The sequence below is a fragment of the Chelonoidis abingdonii genome, chromosome 21 (assembly GCF_003597395.2).
Source record: "Chelonoidis abingdonii isolate Lonesome George chromosome 21, CheloAbing_2.0, whole genome shotgun sequence".
NCBI lineage: Eukaryota > Metazoa > Chordata > Testudines > Testudinidae > Chelonoidis > Chelonoidis abingdonii.
This window is the reverse complement of record NC_133789.1, coordinates 150,685-169,719: the sequence shown is the minus strand read 5'-3', so window position 1 is coordinate 169,719 and position 19,035 is coordinate 150,685. Positions and strand designations below refer to the sequence as shown.

The 19,035-nt window shown below is 43.5% G+C and overlaps 1 protein-coding gene across 1 annotated transcript; it reads right to left on the bottom strand.

Annotated features, from left to right (window-relative positions):
• Nucleotides 1-6,457: 6,457 nt before the first annotated feature.
• On the bottom strand, nucleotides 6,458-11,626 carry SOST (sclerostin). The gene is made up of 2 exons (XM_032772797.1): nucleotides 11,404-11,626; nucleotides 6,458-7,357 (listed from the first exon to the last, which is right to left on the bottom strand). The coding sequence occupies exons 1-2, from the start codon at nucleotides 11,621-11,623 to the stop codon at nucleotides 6,936-6,938; spliced, it is 642 nt and encodes a 213-aa protein (XP_032628688.1). The 5' UTR covers nucleotides 11,624-11,626; the 3' UTR covers nucleotides 6,458-6,935.
• Between the last annotated feature and the right edge of the window lie 7,409 nt (nucleotides 11,627-19,035).

The window sequence follows — 19,035 nt, the reverse complement described above, 5'->3', positions numbered from 1 at the left end:
CAGTTGACTAGCTGGGAAGCAAAGAGCTGGGGCCACTTCACTCTGAGATTATTATCCATAGCGCAGGCTCAGGGCTCCATGGTTCTAGATGCGGTAACAAACACATGACAAAGCTTCAGAGAGTGTTCCTGGCCCAAAGAGTCTGCAATCTAAGAATAAGATGAGATACAACTGGTGGCTGCAATAAACAGACAAGGGGGAGCACATGGAAACAGTGAGCATGCCATACAGCAGAGACAGCAAACAGGCTGCCTACCCATTGTCGAGATTTTTGTTGACAGTTTTGGCACCGTGGCAGAGCAGTGTTCCAACTGGAATCTGATGCCTTCACTGACTAGCTAATTGAGAGTGACAGTCATTCACATTACAAAAGTGACCCTCTCGTTGTCAGTAGAGCAGAAGACCGTTGTACCAATGGAGACGTGTTAGCACATTCTAGCACCAGGGAAAAGGAAGGGCAGGGGTGGATTAGAGAGCTAGACACAAATGCCTGAAGCAAGCAGATTTTGCCCACTATCTGAACAAGAGCCATATGAGATGTATTTTTCATCCCAATCCTGCAGATTTCTTCTTTCTTTCCATCTGCAACTCCCTCGCCATGCCCAGCCCCAGCCTAGTCATGGCCAATACTTTCAAAAGAGACTGGAGTATTGGGTGCCTCTGTTCTTGGGACCTCTGTTTGAGAGCTCTTAAGGGGGCCTGATTTTCATGACCTGCTAAGCACTCACAACTGTAGCTGAGCATGATGGGAATTGCCAGGAGTCTCTACAGTAATCCAGCCTGAAGATGACAAAGGCATCAAGCCACAATCATCTTCTGTCCAGCTACAGGTGGGAAAAGACACTAGCGCTAAAACAGCTGGAGCAGCAAAGGAGTCGTTAGGGCTCTGAGTCCATGAAATGGGTAGGACTGCCCTTCCCCATCCCCACCCCTGCCCCCTCATTCCTTACAGGGAGACACAGTCTAGTGCAGGGGTCCCCAACGCGGTGACCACAGGTGCCATGGCGCCCGCGGGGGCATCTAAATGCACCTGCATCCTGGCTGGTGGTCGAGCATCCGCTGAAATGCTGCTGAAATGCCGCCGAATTTCTGCGACATTTCAGCGTCGCCGCCTCTCGATGGCGCTGCTTGTTGCTGACAAGCGGCGTCATTGAGAGGCATCATCACCGAAATGCCGCAGAAATTCAGTGGCATTTCGGTGGATGCTCCACTGCTGCCACGGTCCTTCATCTGGCGCCCACTAGACACAAAGGTTGGGGACCATTGCTCTAGTGGTCTGAGCACAGGACTGGGAGCCAGAAACAATTTAGCTTTAATCCTGTCTCAGACAGTGCCATCCCCTCTCCCCTGTGATGTTGGGCAAAGTCACCTGACCTCTTAGTTCCTTGGTTACTCCAGATATAAAATAGGGACCTTAATCATACCCCACCTCCTTGAGGGGCTGTGAAACATAAGTAAACTGTTTTGGTGATTTAAAGAGCTACAAATCCTGGATATTATTGTTCCGCTGGATGAATCCTTCTGACCCACCAGTCTGGTTTAATGGTAATGCAGCACCACAGGAGTGCCTGCCACTTTACAGACAAATTACCTTTTCCCATAGGGTTTACAATGTAATTTACCCAGGACATAGAGAGAGACAACATGAGATAGTGGAAAAGGCAAGTTTAAGACTCTGACTTTCCTATGGTGGTAATAATTCATATTGTTATTTTAATATGTAGCATGTTTTGTGCATATGCGTTTTATCTTCACTCTGATTTTATTTGTTTAGTTTTGTTTTATTCCTCATTTTAAATGTAATTTTATTATCACCAATTGGCAGTGGAGTGGAGTCATGGTGCACAAGATCAAGGCAGGTTATTCCAGGCATAGAGGGGCTACATTACTTCCTTCCCATGGGGGCTCAATTCCAGACCATTCACTCTGTTCCTTGCTGAACCCAAACCAAAGCTTGGCTCCAAGAATGCAGAGAAACAGCAGACTCTAGGATCAGTGAAAAGGAGACAGAGCAGAGTGACAGACAAGCCATGGTACAGACTCCCCCAGCAGCTGCACAAAAGTGGAGAAAAGACTGACTCATGTGGCTTGCTGCATTTACAAGTCCTTGGCCAGAAACTATGTTGCTCAACATTGCATCTGGAATTGCTGAGAGATGAGCAGGGCCACCACTCTTTTGTGTCTGTGCACTGTGTACCTGGGTAACATCAGAAAGCTGTGTATGCTGTGAGGGCAGCAACATGGGCCAACCTTATTTTAAACTGTGGTTTAGTTTTAAAGTAAGATGCATTACTTGCCTATTAAGGAGAGCCTCAAGTTTTTTTCAAATTTCAGGTTACAACAGTGCAACATACTCTATTTAAATTAAAACTACATATAAATATATTCTATGTTAATTTAAGCCTCAAGGGCATGTTTACCATAGAAAAGCCGTTCTAGCATCCTATATACTGTACTACTTTGAGTGCAACAAGCTAATTATAAGTTGACATCATATTGCTAAAAACAAAATGCATGTTTGTTTCTTCTGCACTTCGTAAGTTTTGCAACCTAGTTTGCGGAACTTATGAACGCTGAGCCCACTGGGCTGGGGACTAACTGGATAGAAACTATATACTAAAGAGGACAGTTTTAAAAAGGTGAATCATGCAAGACTCCTGGCACTGCCAGCAGAATGTTTGTGCCTTCTGAATGTTCTTCTTTCACTGAACAATATAGTCACTGGAAAAATCTTACTTTTAGCAGCACAAGAAATAGAATAGCAATAGTAATAAACGAATGTAAGGCAGAAAAGAGGAACCCAGGACTTTCCAGTGTTGGTGTGTGGGAGAATTCCCTTTGCTTCTTCACTGCTTTGGATCATTATTTCCACACAAGGAAAAACATAGGGAAAGTACAAAGTCTCAGGACTAACTTCCCTGAAGGGTAACTGCTGCCTGAGTTGGGATTTTTAGTGAGTGACAATAATGTTTCTGTGAATTAGAACATTTAAGTCTTTTTCTCAAGACCCTTCACTGTGGTAGTTCTCTCCTGCAACCATTGCAGTTATTTTTTCTATTGCAGTAGTGCACATACACATACACTCCTCCCGAGCTTGCCCCTTAAGGAGATATCATTTAATATTTGTATTACAGCAGCACCCAGAAGCCCCAGTCAGGATCAGGGCCTGTTGTACTGACATATCTGAAAACACAGTCCTTGCCCCAAAGAGTTTATAGTTGTGAAGCAATAGGTAATGCAAGAAAGGGAAGGAAATGGGGATGAGGGTATGCAATCAAATGTCATATGGCTATTCCGGTTTCTTGTGCAAAGCAGTGCTTCAGCAATTTAAATGAAAGAAAGAAAATAGATCTTTTTTACTGTTTAGTTTGACCTTTCATGCCTGTATTCAGAGTTTAGCAATGCTCTGGCTTTTGGCAATAAGAGGAGGTCATTAGATATTGACATGAGATGAGAACTGACATTTACTACTGCTCTACAACAAGCTATGCAAGCAATTCTTCCAACTCAAGACAAACCCCAAATCCATGGGGGTGGGGGAGTTATTTGTACTTAGTTGCCCCTTTGCACTGCTGGGCTTATCCTGATCTGGGCAAACACGGGCACAGTGGGGGACTTTGTTAGGATAGGAAGCCTCCATAAATCCTCCTTCCTGTTCCAGAGGAGTAGGACAGATATAAGAATTATATCCTAATCTTTTGCTTAAGCATCAGAATGAAGAAATATAAGAGCAATGGCAGGAGGGGGTCCCCTGCAAGCAGCTCACCAGGTGAGGTGAGATGAGGGAGGGGGAAGGGTTTTTCACAGGAATCTGCATCAGAAGCATCTCTGTAAAGGGCTCCAATTTAATCTTTTCCCAGCTGTTCACAAAAACGGTGCCAGGTCCTACCCCCTGTCCTGGTAACATGCCAGATGCCAGTTCCATAAATGTACACAGAACTTGACAAAAAAATGTGCCCAGACACACAATTACAATACACTAGACCACAGCTCATCTGCAGAAAGCCCTGGCGGCATCCTAGCTAAAGAGCTCAATGTGGAAGGTTTTATGAAAGTTTGGAACACAGGCAGGGAAGAGGCTAGCCCAGGCACTAGCTTTTATTTTGTTTCAGCTTTTATTTGGTCCCATACTTTTAAGACGCATCTTCTGGGTTTGAATTAGATATGCTGTTTCAGAAGAAACATCACGCAGACCCTGGGAGGCAAGGCTTTTTGCAACAGACTGGCAGGGCAAACATTTTTTTTAACTGTCCACTACTTTTGGATGCCTCAGTGTTTGGGCACTCAGCTTGAGACGCCATGGGCCTGATCTTCATAAGTGCTTAACAACACCTGCAAGCTCCCATTGTGGGTGCTCATTCCTTCATAAAATTAGGCCCGAAGGGTCTCACGATGGGGACACAACAAACGAGGCACCTAAAATCAAAGATCACTTTTGAAAATTTGGCTCAAGTATCCAGCAAAATCTGTGTCCAGTTTCCACACCAAAGCTTTGAATTAGCAACAAGGAGCAGTATTCCCGGGCTACTGTGAAGGGCTGCCTTACGAGCTGGCTGCTGTAGTCCTGCCCAGCACAATCTATTACACTGAAATTCACAATGAATGGACAGGCAGATCAGATGTACTCGGCCAGGCCTTCAGTTACATGGATGCAACTCCCATATTCTTTAAGGATGGCTGACGTGCAGAAGTGAGGGCAGACACGAGTACACTGTATCCAGAAATATTGGAAAGCCAATTGCTGCTTGGTTATTTAAGCAAAGGGATTTCCCCATTTTCACAATGAGAGAGTTTGTAACAACTTGAAAGCTCATGGCCTTACTGTTTTTTTGGTGGCTTTATCAGCTGGTGAATGTTTGAGCCAGGAGGCACCATCCAGTTGGAGGGCAGTTAAATTCTGCAGAGCCTTTCCTTCCCTGAGGAGGAAGAGAATTAAAGTAGATTGAAACACCACTGAACTACTTCACTGCCCAGGCTGTGCTTCTCCAGGAGATGTATGGCATATTGGAGACACTGCATTCCTCTAGTGACCTAGGTCATAATGTGTGAAACCAGATTCAAGACCTTGATGCTCTAGGGCAGAGAAGTGTGGGTCACTGGTTGGAGCCAGACCCTGTTCTGTGCTGTGAATTGTTAGAGGGAGCTAGCTGAGGGCTACAGTGATAGAGAACTGTGTGGCACTAAATGGAGCACACATAGACTTTGACACTCTTGGGAACTGAAGAATTTGCTTCTTAGATTGAAGGGTATGTTGAACTGGTTGTTCATAATAGACTTCACTGCAGCTATGAGAACCAGATCCCAGTAGCTTTGCATCAGGCTTTCTTTGCACTGTGACTTAAAAATTAACACAAGTCTTTCCTGTAATTACTCATTGTCACTACTTTATTAACAATATATTTAAAATCTGAAATAACAGACTAGTATTTTGCAAGCAGTATTACTTCTCATTCTCTACAAGAAAAAAATTGCATAAATAATTTACATGAGAAAATAAATATGTAACTTACTCTTTGAAACAATAGCTTTCACATTTAGATTCTGGTTCCACTTAAAATAGTTGCAAAATCTACCAAAGTTTTAAACTCACATCTTAGAAGATTTTTACGTCAATGCTACACAGAAAATAAGAACAGCAAGGAATTATTTTCCATCCAAATTTTGGATTATGTGATACTACGGTTTGCAGTCCTAAAGCATATGTACAGCATTTGAATATTAATTTTTCAATAATACCCTTTAATATAAAAACACAAACGTGTGAATGGTGTGAAGCTATTTAAAAGGAAAGACACTGTCAAACTGAACCGCACATAGCCAAGGCTTCTCAGAAGGAGTTCACTGGTTTTCAAATTAGTACAGGCTCACGCTAATATGGAACCAGCACCTTACCCTCAGAACCTGCCATGCCCAGTCCAGCAAAACAGAGCATAGGGTCAGATGATCCAAGCTTTGCAGAACAGAGAACATAAGAAGCTGACATCTCAGCTTTGATGCTAAAATTAATTTGCTTTTGGAGGAGTAATGCAAATACTCAGTATCCTTCCTATTGGCCCTCACTGTAAATTACTCAGCTGTGTTAGAAGTAGTTTGAAAAACTCTAGGAAAAATATGTATGGCTCTCCATATATCTGTTTAAAAGATTAACATCATAGAGTTATGGGGTTTGGGAGGGGCCTCCATGTGGCCATCTGCGTCACTCTCCAGCAACTGAGCAGGATTGGTTTCACTATCCCAGTCATTTCTGATGGTGTCAAATCTCAACCTAAAATCTGTTGAGGCTTGTACTATAAGAGTAAAGATATGGAATGGCTCAGATTCACATTTATACTTGCACTTTGGGATCACAAATTTCATGTTTGACTCATGTTTCTCCTCGTTTAAGGAAATTACTTGGGCATGCAGAAATCTGGCAGGACTTTATTCTCTTTCACTAAAACATTTGAATTTCCTTAGTCTTCTGTTGCTACTTCCTAAAACTCAGTCAAAGCTTTCTGACTCTTCTCCTGTTGTTTCTCTACTCTCGTTCTTGTCCTGCCTGAAGTGGTTTTGAGAGGGCTTTCAAGGCTCTGTTCAGACAAAGTAAGGATAATGACATCTTGCAAAGTGTAATATATGGAACAGTCACCATAATACCTTTGCTTCCTCTGCCTTCTTTAGTGTGCACACCACAAAACCCCATACAAATTCCCAGGCTAACTCTCCTTTCAGATTGAATTTAGGTGCTGCTCCCACCAGCTCAATTTCTCTCTTTCATCAGACCACAGCTGTTAGAATCTGATAGGTTTTGACTATGCGAGCCCTTAACCTAGCGTTGCAAGAGGAATGGGATTCCACTGCATTCAGAACCTTACTCTGTGGCCTGTCTGTCTCTGCCATTTGATGAAATGCAAAATATCCAGAGCTGTTGGGTTGTACCTCTCAGAAGGAACTTTCTAATAGGCATTTTCTAGTTCAGGCTGGTTGGATTTGCTGCCCCTTGCTCTGGAGAGACGAGGCTTCTTGTTTTTCTGAGGCCTGATGGTTTCCTTCCCGAAGTCCTTCAGCTCAGACTGATTGTGGTAGCGAGTGTAGCGCTTGCATTTACATGCGGTGACAGCTCGGATTTTGTAAGTCCGAGTCTCTTCCTGGGGGCAGGCCAGCTGGATGCGCTGAGTGCGAGCGTGTGCGGGAATGCAGCGGTAATCCAGGGCATTCTGGCGCCACCACTTTCCTCTGCCAATAGAGTTAGGGAGGAGGTGGGAGGGGAAACACTGGCCTGAGCAGACCAGCTCCTTTACGGGCTTGAAGCTGCGGCAGGGCCCATCAATGACATACCGTGTGTAGCGCAGCTCTCTGCAGCTGAAATCTGAGGCATCTGCAAAGAAAAAACAAACTAGTTACAGGCATCTCCATCCCTTCTTGTTCATCGTGCCTCTAGCCTCATGCTGCAGCTGAAATCCAGCTCTGGGACCTTTAAACCAGCACATTTTTATCCAAAATTGTACTAATAAAGCCCCCAAAGAGATGGTTAGAGTCGATCGAGCATCACCTGGAAATTTCAGGTAAAGTTCTCTTCTACACAGGAAGCTGCACACCAGGCAGGAGAAAGGCTGGTATTGGCATAAAGAAGCATCTGTTTATCATTCAGAAATTGAACAATAAGAGCTGGCTCTGCACCAAACCCTGCATCCAAACACCCCAGTACTACAGTGGATATTGCAGCTCAGTATTTGTATAAACAAGAGATTAAAACCTGCAGGGCAAGTAGGAAAAAGGCATATCAGGTGCTACATGGGAAAACACGTGCGCTAAAAAGGAAGCAAAGAGGATGTGCAGGAAGCTGAGGCAGGAATCAGAACAGCCCTAAGCATTGACCTCTCAGGGCAGAAATAAAGATGTTTAAGGCTTAAATTTTGCTGATTTCCACCTGCGTGATTCTAGAGTAACATCGCTGGAGTCACTGGGGGTGAGCTGCAGGAGGGCAATAGAGGACCAACAAACTCAGATTCTGCCCCTTCATGACACCTGTGGGCTAAAAACCTTCTCTCATTTATATTAGTTTAACTCCATTGATCTCAGTTACTCACTTTGGATTTAAACTGGAGTAAGCAAGAGCAAAACCTGGTCCAAAGTTTCGGTGAAAATCAAAATCAAAATTCTTATAGCCAAATTCTGCCTGCACTTCTGCCACTTCACCCTTACTTAGCCGGCCTGCACAGGTGTGAACAAGTGCAGACTTTGTCCCCTCTATTTTCTGTAAAGGGCCATGGATCCCTGCAAAGGTTTCTGCCCAGCATCAGACATGTTACAGGTCTCCTTGTTCTGATCTCCAGAGTCCCTTGTAGTGTCACATGACTAATAACAAGAACAATAAGGAAACTAGCAGATGGGAACTGTGACTAAGGATGGAGTTCCCACCTCTCGGAGAACCCATTAATTCACCACTTATTTGACATTCCTGACCTCCCACTCTCTGTTCTAATCCCACATTATCCATGTCATTTCCTTCGATCAGACAGAGGCATCTTCTGCCAAATTAGAAACCTTACCAGGCTTTTGCTTGTGCTTTAATAGATTGCCAGAGGCAAGGGACACAGTAGAAAATATGAGATTTTCGCTCTAAGGATTTAGAAAAGCTCCTTTTATAGGCAAAGAACTTTCCAGTTAAATAATTGATGCTACAGATGCATTTATCATTAGAACGGGGAAAAGCACTGTCTCCATGAGGGTTTCTTTCTGTCTTTGTTCAACCAATGTGCTTAGCTACATGTTTGGAATGTATGCAGATTGATTGTGGAGACTGTTTAGCAAATAAGGGCTTGAACTTCATCTATCTGAACACACTTTATTCCTCTAGTCTAACCAAAAGAAATATATGGAGCACAAACGAGAATTTAATTATGACAAAAACCTACAAAGGTGGAAAACCAAAGAGAAGGCAGTTGTCATTCCTTCTCCTGCTGTGAAAAAGGCACATCTCTGCAAAGGCCACCAAAGGAGACTAGTAGCTTTAATTCTGAATTCCTTAGTGGTGTAATGTTTTTTAGACTCACGTTTCTCTCAGTGAATTTTTAAGGATTTTCCCCTATGCTACGAAACCAGCATTTTTTTTTTAACCCAGCAGAGATCTGCTTTCTGGATGTACTGTATGTCTATTCATTCAGACTTAGGCCCCCAGCCCTGTAAACACTTTGCACAAGCTTAACTTTAAACACATGAGTAGTCGGGAGGGGGCTAGAGTCATGCAAATATAGATTTTGCAGCTTCATATTTTGGCAATTCTAAAGACTGCATTTACCAGATTAAACATTTTTTGGTCTAGTATTGTAGTTATGCTGATACTGAGACCCTGTATGATTTAGTGAGACAGGTTAATCAGATATTTTATACTCACACATTTCCTGAGCATTTAAGAAATTGAGTTTTGACTCAGGTAGTCTTAATGTTTAGACTCTGGCCTTTTATGCCAGCTCAGCAGTGGGGCACACACATACTGCTATATTAGACACCTTAGCACATGCCTCAGACATGTGCTGCTTCTGTCGACACAGATCCTTCTGTGTTACATGCACGCTGATCCCACATGATGCCATATCGGCACTAGTCTCAGGTAGCCTCATTTCAGGTAGGGACAACATCTATTGCACTGTGGCTCTGATTACTACCCCTACCCTACTCCACTAAAGACACTGATGCAGCTATACAAGTGCATGGCATTCCTCGAGAGAACCCCAAGTCTCTTTGAGGTGTCATAAATTAAAATCCCCCCTCAGAGTCTTAAGTGTTCCTATAGGTGGCAGGGAGGCAGACTGCACAATTCTAAGGTAGTGAGAGACACTCCCAAAAGTCAAACCTTCTTCCCAACAGCAAGACAAATTCATCCCTTGAAGATATTGGATCTGCTAAGTGGTCTGCTGCTAGGGAGGGCAGCCAATGCTGGGCCTGGGCAGTAGCATTCCATGGGACTGTGGCCGGGAGGGGCTGGGAGGAGGGAATTGTGCCCTGTCATGATGCTGGGATGTTATTAAAACCTTTGAATTTGACTCCACTCAGAAAAAGAAAAGGGGTATTGTGTTTTTAAAAATATTTTTCTGGCCTCATGTTTGTGATAAGTTTGGGGGTCTCAGTCCAGTTTCCGAACCAGCACATATCACCATCCCAGAGAACCCTCAGAGACAGCATGATTTAGTCCCCTTCCTGATAGCCTCAGCACAGAGGCCAGGGACTGAATGGACCCTGATTGGAGACTTAATTCCTTTCTCACCTTTAATCTCTCCTAGAGGAGGAGTCCTTCAAAGTGAGGCACAGTGGGTGTGGGAATTCTGCCCTCCAGCTGCTCTGGGACGAAACACATTTCAGTCTGCAGGGATCAATCTGGCACCTTTTGCCAGTGTGGAATTCACTTTTAAACTCTTTTTTTCTTGGCAGTGCCGGTGGCAACTCCCCTGACCATTCTCTTCCCCTTCCCCAGCCCAAGCACTTGTGTTTCTGAGCCATTGGTGCTGTCGGATCCTTAGCCGAATGCCCTGGTACCATGCTGAGCTTCTTTCGGGAGGCCTCCTGATGTTGTTGGTTCTATTTAAAGTACCAGTCCAAGTAGCTGCTCTACAGAACAGAGAGCCCCCAGAAGAATAAATGCTCCTCCCACTGATTACATTCAGTTGTGGATTAACTCTGTGAAAGCTTTAAACGGCTAATAACAGGGTTAGGTTGCCTACTGGAGTCTACCCATGAGACACTAAGAGCAGCACCTTTCTCTAGCATAGTTCAGTGCAATCAAATATCTGAGCTAACAACCATCATTGGAGTGTTCCTCTAAGAATATTTAACAATGCTCTCATTATCACCTCCTTCCCCAGCCCTTGTCCTGTTCTGTTCTCAAAGGAAGATGGGCTCCCCGAGATACCTGCTCACCGTGTTTACAGCATGAGGACAGCAGTAAATCATGTCAGTCAATAATACTACTGGGTGGTCTTGCTATGGTAAAAATATCTTTTGCCCAGGCCAATTCAGTGTCGCACTTTGCCACATTGCAGCTGCTGTGATTATAGCTCCTTATTTCTGGTCACTCCACCTGCAGTAGTGAAGAAGCCACTATAACTTCTGTAACAGAACATACACTGAGATACCACTATGCAGTGGGTCACATAAGTACCAATAGATAATTGAGTAGATGTGAAACTGTTAGATCTAGATAGCATCTTATTTCCCTGATGGCTAATAGCCACTATTACTTGTCTCTGTTTAAGAAAAGACACACGGCAAACACTGGGAAGGGTAAACAGGAGACTGACTTTGTTAGCACTACAGCATTAGCTCTGCAGCACTTTATCAAGTGTTAGTTCATCACCGTGTGTAACAGAAAACCCCGCAGGAAGTTGTGAGGTTCTGAGGCTGTAATATAACATTTCTTTTTCTTACCATTTGGATCCAGAGATGGCTGTGGCTGTCTTCCCCCGTGTTTTGCCTGGTTCATTGTGTTGTTGTTGCTGTTAGTTTGCTCCACTGGTGTTTCTGTATTTTCAGGGATCTCAGGGATGATTTCTGTAGCATCATTTTTAAACACTTGCCACCCTTCTACTGAGTGTACAGCAATTTGGATTAGGACACAGACAGAGCACACAGTCCAAGAGATCTGCATAGTGGCAGCCCAGAGATTAACCTTTCAGCACTCTCACAGTCTCAAATCCCAGGCAAAGGCAAATTATTCTCCTTTTTTAAATCCCTCTTAGAACCAAGCAGCCAATGACTTCACAAAGTGGGAAGGGCCAGACAACTCATTCATCCCAGATCCGTCTCTGTGACATAGAGAGGCGGGGTGGTTTCTCCAAAACATTCTACAGCTTTTATCCACACACTTAAAAATTGTCCCTTGCTTCATTCTTCTGCCAGGCACCAGTGTTGACTGATAGCCTTATCTGCAGGGAGACTCATCAGTCTGCAGCTCATCCCAGGCCAAACAAATATTTTCACAATTAAAAAATGCTTCTCCTTCCATTTTAAGATGAGGTTTCCTACTAACTTCTCCTAGAATAGTGTGACTGTGCTTTTTCTATTTTTTAAGCTATACAATAAACAAACATCAGGGAGAAGGAGCCAGATGCTACACACTGTGCAGCTTGATGGGATGTTTCTCTCTTATCGCATTTGCCTTTGGGTTGACTGGACATTTTTAGACACACTGCCCTTTGTTACTGGCACTTATCACCATGAGAAAGTTGCTGACTTTTAGATACAAGAGTGTGGGTAAACTGCTGTTTAAAAGCTATGCTTGCTCTGTGTATAAGAGATGATGAATGATCTTCTGGTTAAGGCACAGGACTGAGACGCAGGACAACTGTGTTCAAACCCCAGCTCTGGTACACATTTCTTGTGTGATGTTACGTGAGTCACATCATCTCTATGCCTCAGTTCTCCATCTGCAAGCTGCGGACAATCACACTTCCCTATTGTATGGGGTGATGTAAGGAGACACATGTTAACGTCTGAGAGGTGCTTAGCTACAGTAATGAGGCACCCTGAGCATTTAGAAAGAGCTGTTTACTTCAAGAGGGCAACTGTGTGGGGAAGCCTAGCTGTGTTGCTTACTGCATTGTTTGTGCCAGAATTTGTTCCCGAACCAACTCAGCCTTATGAAACTATTTCATTTATAACAGATGCAAAGGGTATAACTGAACTCCAGAGTGTCAACAGCAACCTCCATTATCCAACTGCATTACCTTTTGTCCTACCTACCCAACAGCCAAAACAGGTGGGTCTGTCTGTCTCTCCCTACCTACTTAGGACTCATCACTTAGGACTTGAATTCCATTCTGACAGTCCTACCAGCCTAACAAGGAAAACAGGTGTTGCTGAAGTTAATACATCAAATATTTGGGACAAATTCATCCCTGGTGTAACCTCACTGAAAAGAATGGAGTCATGACAGGATGAACTGGAAAGGACATACACACATAAACACACACACGTATGTACATGTATAGGTCAGGTTTCACCATGGTAATAAGATGGATGGGTTTTAAACAATGTGCCCCTGGTACATGATGGTCCATTTCTGATTCAGTGGCACCTGCCATATATTGTGGAAATATCTCTTTAGTCTCTTTTTCACCCAAAGTTATGCAGTTTTACAAGTCTCATTCAGAGAATCCTCCCTTCTCAAATATCCCTTTGAGAATCTAAGAGCAGTAGTTTCTGATGTTGCATGTAATCACTCTTACTTAATATTTCCTTCCCCTTTCCACCACTACTCTGTTTCCCTTCTGTTTCTGTGGACGGATGCCACATGGGTTTCCTTGTTTCCTTCATGCATGAAGCTTTTTGTGCAGAGTTTATCAGAAAACCATTCATTGATAAGAAGTGTTGCCAACCAGTTCTATTTGAATTGTTGCATAAACATTCCTGCACTATTGTTTCCTTTCCCTCTATAAACACACAATCTGCTCTGATTCGCTTTCATTAATAACTTCCTCTAATATTCAAAGCAATGACTGCTAAACCCTGAGATTCACATCCACTCCAAGCACTGAGCCATTTCAAAGGCAGGTGTTTTTCCAGAAACCATTTTCCCTCAGAATAATGCAGGTTGTAGATGTGCAGGTGCAGATGGATTCTGCACAACAGACAAGTTGGCTACAACTTACTTTATGCAGCCGACGAAGTGGGATATTCACCCACGAAAGCTCATGCTCCAATATGTCTGTTAGTCTATAAGGTGCCACAGGACTCTTTGCTGCTTTAACAGATCCAAACTAACACGGCTACCCCTCTGATAACTTACTTTAGACATCATAATACCTCCCATTTGTATAGCCCATTTTGTTCTGAAGGATCCCAAAGCACTGCAGACACACTGTGTGATGAGTTACTTCACCTACCACCACTAGACTGGAATGTTGCAAAAGAATTAGGTAAATGCGTGGAGGATAAGTGCATCGGTGGCTATTAGCCAAGTTGACCAAGGACACAACCCCATGCTCCAGGAGTCCCTAAACCACTGACTGCCAGAAACTGTGATTGGAGGACAGGAGATGAATGACTCAATAAATTACTCTGTTCTGATCATTCCCTCTGAAGCATCTAGCACCAGCCACTGTCTGAAGACAGGATACTGGGCTAGATGGATCATTGGCCTGACCCAGTCTGGCCATTTTCATGTTTCAGTGCACTGCCCAGCCATGTTACACACTAGATTAGACTTGTAGGAAAGACAGTTCCTGTATCCAGGAACATTTTACATAACTATGGGGCCATGGCAAGATACATTCTACATAAGAGCCTACTCTTGCCAAAAGAACCATGTGATTTGTGATTGATCCATGCAAGAGCAAAACTTTGGCTTCATATTTCATCTGAAAATTGCCACCTTCAGCAGCAAAGCACCCTATAGCACCAGCCTGGGACACTAATTCAGTATCAACTTAGAGGAAAGAGTGCTACTTAGTTAATTCCCAGTCATACTTTCAGCAGTCCCCAGGACGTCTCTGACCTGAGTACTAACCCAGTCCACCTATACTTGGCTTGGGCGCTTTGATTGGATCACAGTCATGGCAGCATGCACAGAAGATGGATGGACTGAGCATGAACTGTGCAGAGCACCAAAAAGAATTAATACTGCTAACCACAGAGAAGTTTCCACTCACTCACCTCTCTATTTAACTGTCTCCAGAATTGCACATTTCTATATAGTGAGGTTGCCTGCCTGATAGCATGTAGCATGGCAAAGTCTCTGCACAGAGAATATTTCACAGGATGGTATTGCCATTGTCAGATCTTTAGTACAAACTTCACGTTCAAGGAACCTACTCTTAGGGATGCACAAAGCACAAAACTTTCTTCTCTCATATGTGTGTAATTGAAGGAAGAAATATGTTTAAATGCATTGTGCTAACGTTTATCTGTGTTGCTCATTGGGGTCTTGGGATGAATAATGCAAAAATTGGGACACCCAAAATCGGAGACCACACTTGAAAACTTTGGCTTAAACAACTTGCCCAAGGGCTCAGCTTCTGTGGATGAGGCAGGAAAAGAGCCTAAATCCCAGTCTTGAGTCTAGTGCCTTAACTACAAGCAAACCTACCTCTTTTGGCAGCCCCTTACCTCAGTCCATTCACATCATCTGGCTTCTGCACTGAGTGAAATAGGTGTGCTCTGGGTTCCAGCCTCATCCACTGTTCATCCTGCACACCAGATGAAGCAGGGTGGCTCTCTGAAAAAGACAGGCTGTGATTCTGCCTGTCAGTAGACTGTATCATAATGCATACATGCTAAAGGGCAGTATTCATTATACAAGAGAACCATCTTCAGCACTACAACTCTACCCTGTGCACTGAAAGAGCAGCCCTGCTAGCTCAGCCATATGGGGATATGTGTGCTGGTACGAACATACTGGCATTCCATTCTCTGAGTTTCTGGGTGCTGCTGTCTAGACCTACCACCACATTCGCTGTTACCTGAGGTCCCTGATGCTGTTGTCTAGAGGCCCAGTGCTGCATGATGCAGGCACACACATGTAAAAATAGCTTCAGAAAGCAAGCCTGTCATGTGAAACATCTGGTGCTCAGTGGAACCGTTGGATTGGAAGAAATACCTGGGCGAGGGCCGGCATTCTGACCTGTGAGCTATGTATGTGTTTGAGCTCTGCAGTGAATTATGGCTCACAATTTACAAGCTGTCCAGGCTTTCAATTCCACAGAAGATCAAGTGGCAGAATTTCCCTGCTTCTTGAACTGCTCTTTGCACCTCTGTGGATGCTGCTAAACCAACCCTGCTGGTGCAGCTTTTATTTCTGGTTCATAAAGCTTCTGCTCAATTGCAATATGTTGCCTTTTGAATGCATCAGGCTGCACTCAATGACTTGCACTTGTATTTTCAAAACATCTCAGCAGAAGGGAGGGGCTGTAGGTAGGAGATTAGATCAGCTGTCCCGATTTTATAGGGACAGGCCCAGTATTTGTGGCTTTGTCTTATTTAGGCATCTATTACCTCTCATCCCCATCCCGATTTTTCACACTTGCTGTCTGGTCACCCTAAAGGAGGGACTCCCTAGCTTCCTATTAGGACATCTCTGCCCCTTCTCTTTAATTAATACCTCAGTTCAGACACTGGGCCTTTCACTCCTGCAACCACAAGAGAGTCATGCTACATAGCACCCATTAGAAAAACTCCAGATTTCGACTGTAGGAGCCCCTCTGAATGCTGCATGACAGGGACAGCCTAGAAGCGATTAGGGCAGGAATCACTGTGAGTGTGATGGTAACTTTGAGGTGGAGAGTGTCCCACCTCATAGAATGTTCAGCACAACAAAGGAAAGTCAGACTATGTCAATAGTCACAGGTCCTGGAACCAAGACTAGCTTTAAAAAGAGGCTTTAAAAATGTGTTCATTAATGTATAGGATTGGAAGCGTCACTGGGCAAGCATGTCAAAGTAGCTTGTCTTTATAGCAGGGTAAGATATAACAGATTCATACAACAGCATCATCTGGTGAGAAGGGATGGAATTATGGCGCCACCCGGTGAAGAATGATAGGGATATAGCACCATCTGGTGGGAGCTGCAGGGCTAGCTCCCACAGAGTAATGGGATTACAAACAAATTCTTCACTCAAATACCTGACGAACATCCTGTACCTATGGGCTTATTGTCAAAGGGAATGAACTGGTTAGTGTTGGAAAGAATAAGCACTTGAGTCAATTGCTGCTCATTCAAGAATTATAGCTAAATAAAATCTAACAGTTTACAGGCAATACAGAGCTTATTTTCCTGAACAGGGATTGGATGAGTAACAGTGTGCGTGTGTATATCTATATTGTATAGCAATTAAATAGCCTTCCTCTGCAGCATGGGGCACGGGTCACTTGCTGGAGGATTCTCTGCAGCTTGAGGTCTTCAAACCACAATCTGAGGACTTCAATAACTCAGACATAGGTTAGGGGTTTGTTACAGGAGTGGGTGGGTGAGATTCTGTGGCCTGCGTTGTGCAGGAGGTCAGACTAGATGATCATAATGGTCCCTTCTGACCTTAAAGTCTATGAGAGCTGCTGCATTTAAAACTAAAATTAGAACAGATATATTGGTGTAACCACTGTGCTCTTGACAAGGATTGTTTCATTTTGCCAGTGTGGTACCCACTGAAGCTGTGGCATAGTCTCTCAAAGAGGTGCATGAGTCTCTTTGCTGATTTAATGGTTGGTATTGCAAACCCATAGGGCTTTAGCCCTGAATGCTATATTTGTTTTAGTGGAGTGTACATAGGAGGATGCTTGGGTAAATGGATGCTATATAAATAAAATGTTATGATTACTAATCATCTTTGTTAATGGGGTCCATTATTCCTTCAGTTTGTGCAGTCTTTCTTAGCTGCTCATTATTCTTTAAGATAGGGGTACTTGCTCTATAGCCAGTTCTCAGTCTGACTGCTCTGTCTGATTTTGCCATGTACATTTCAAAAATCTTTTCATGTTTTGGAAGGGAATAGCTGATGCCAAATCCTTTGAAACCTCACTGTCATGATTCTTGAAGGTGTCACTATACAACCTTTATTCCTCTGTCAAAAGATAGCCATCCTAGCTAATTAAAATAATTCTCTGTGCAACCAACTTAAATTGCAATGAGAAAATGTGGATGAGGTACTATCTTTTATTGGCTCAACTTTTGTTGGTGAAAGAGACACGCTTTTGAGCTTATACAGAGCTCTTCTTCAGGTGTGGCACAGCTAAATATATGGTGGAACAGACTGAATTGCAATGGGCAATTCTAAATGGAATGAGTTTAGATACATGAGTAAGTCAAGAACCTACTTCCACAATAAGGACCAAACTTTGCCCTCATTTACACCCATGTAACTCCACTGACTGAAGGAAGAACAGAGCTATAGATTGTGGCACAACATGGGAACAGCCTAAAGGTGTATGACAGTAGAGACAGTGAATGTCAGAGATAGATGTTATGTCCATAATCTCATTGAGAGGAAATATGATTGGCTAAAAGATTATGTAATGCCATCAAACATCAATCACTTTCAATTTAATTCTTCAATGAAACATCAAAAAGCAAATCCATAGTTACTTAAGTCATTGATTTCTCTCATAGTAAAGTGAATTCGCCATATCCCTGTACAGATAATTGACATTTAATGCACCCTGGGTTTTGGAGCCGTATTGATCTGAAAAAAGAAATCCAGTAAATGTTTCTTTTCTAGGAATGGGGGAAAGGAGAAGCAAATTAGAATTCTTGTTGCCTGGATTTGTGTCTTGTGCTAATATTGCAGTGCACTCAGAACCCTTTTTCTTGATGTGGATATGCCCAATAAGATAAATCTTGGTCTAAGATTTATCTTAAGGCATCTCCGCTACAATAGACAGCCACCTCATAACACCAACTGGGGTCTGCTGTTTGAAAAAAAAACATTACCATACTCCCTATCAATTCACCCCAAGGCAAGACAGTGGCGCGCACACATACATCAGACACGCAAGAAGAGGTTGTGCTCTGTGTTTAGAGAAATATCCTTCAATGTTGGTGTTAGGAAGAATATACATCAGTGCTATGCTATCTACAATAGTCTGCTGTGCCTGTGTCTGTCAGTTCTTTCACAATGTGCCACCAATGTCCCATGCTAGATGAAAGTCAGACCTGCTAAAGTGTTTGCAACCATGTCACCTACTAGTGGCTGCTAGCTCACAGAGGTTAGACTCAATACACTACACAAGCAACAGCATTTCAAAGATTATTGCTTGTCAATGTTCATCCTCCATAAAAGATTCAGGGCTTGGCTACACTTGCAAGTTGCAGCGCTGGTGAGGGAGTTACAGCACTGCAACTTACTCGGTGTCCACACTTACAAAGCTCAGCCAGCGCTGCAGCGCTGGCTGTACTCCTGGTCTGCTACAGGTGTAGCGAATCCAGCGCTGGTGATGCAGCGCTGCTAATCAGGTGTGGACACTCACCAGCGCTGTTATTGGCCTCCAGGGTATTAGGAGGTATCCCAGAATTCCTGTATACAACAAACCAGAAGGTACTCCTGGGAGCTACTCATCTAAAAAACAAACACA

What these genes read in the sequence shown, in the direction of transcription:
- SOST (XM_032772797.1), bottom strand. Translation starts at nt 11,623, where the DNA reads ATGCAGATCTCTTGGACTGTGTGCTCTGTCTGTGTCCTAATCCAAATT. An exon ending in GCCATCTCTGGATCCAAATG is followed by an intron (nt 7,358 to 11,403) that starts GTAAGAAAAAGA and finishes TTTTCTTTGCAG; the next exon opens with ATGCCTCAGATTTCAGCTGC.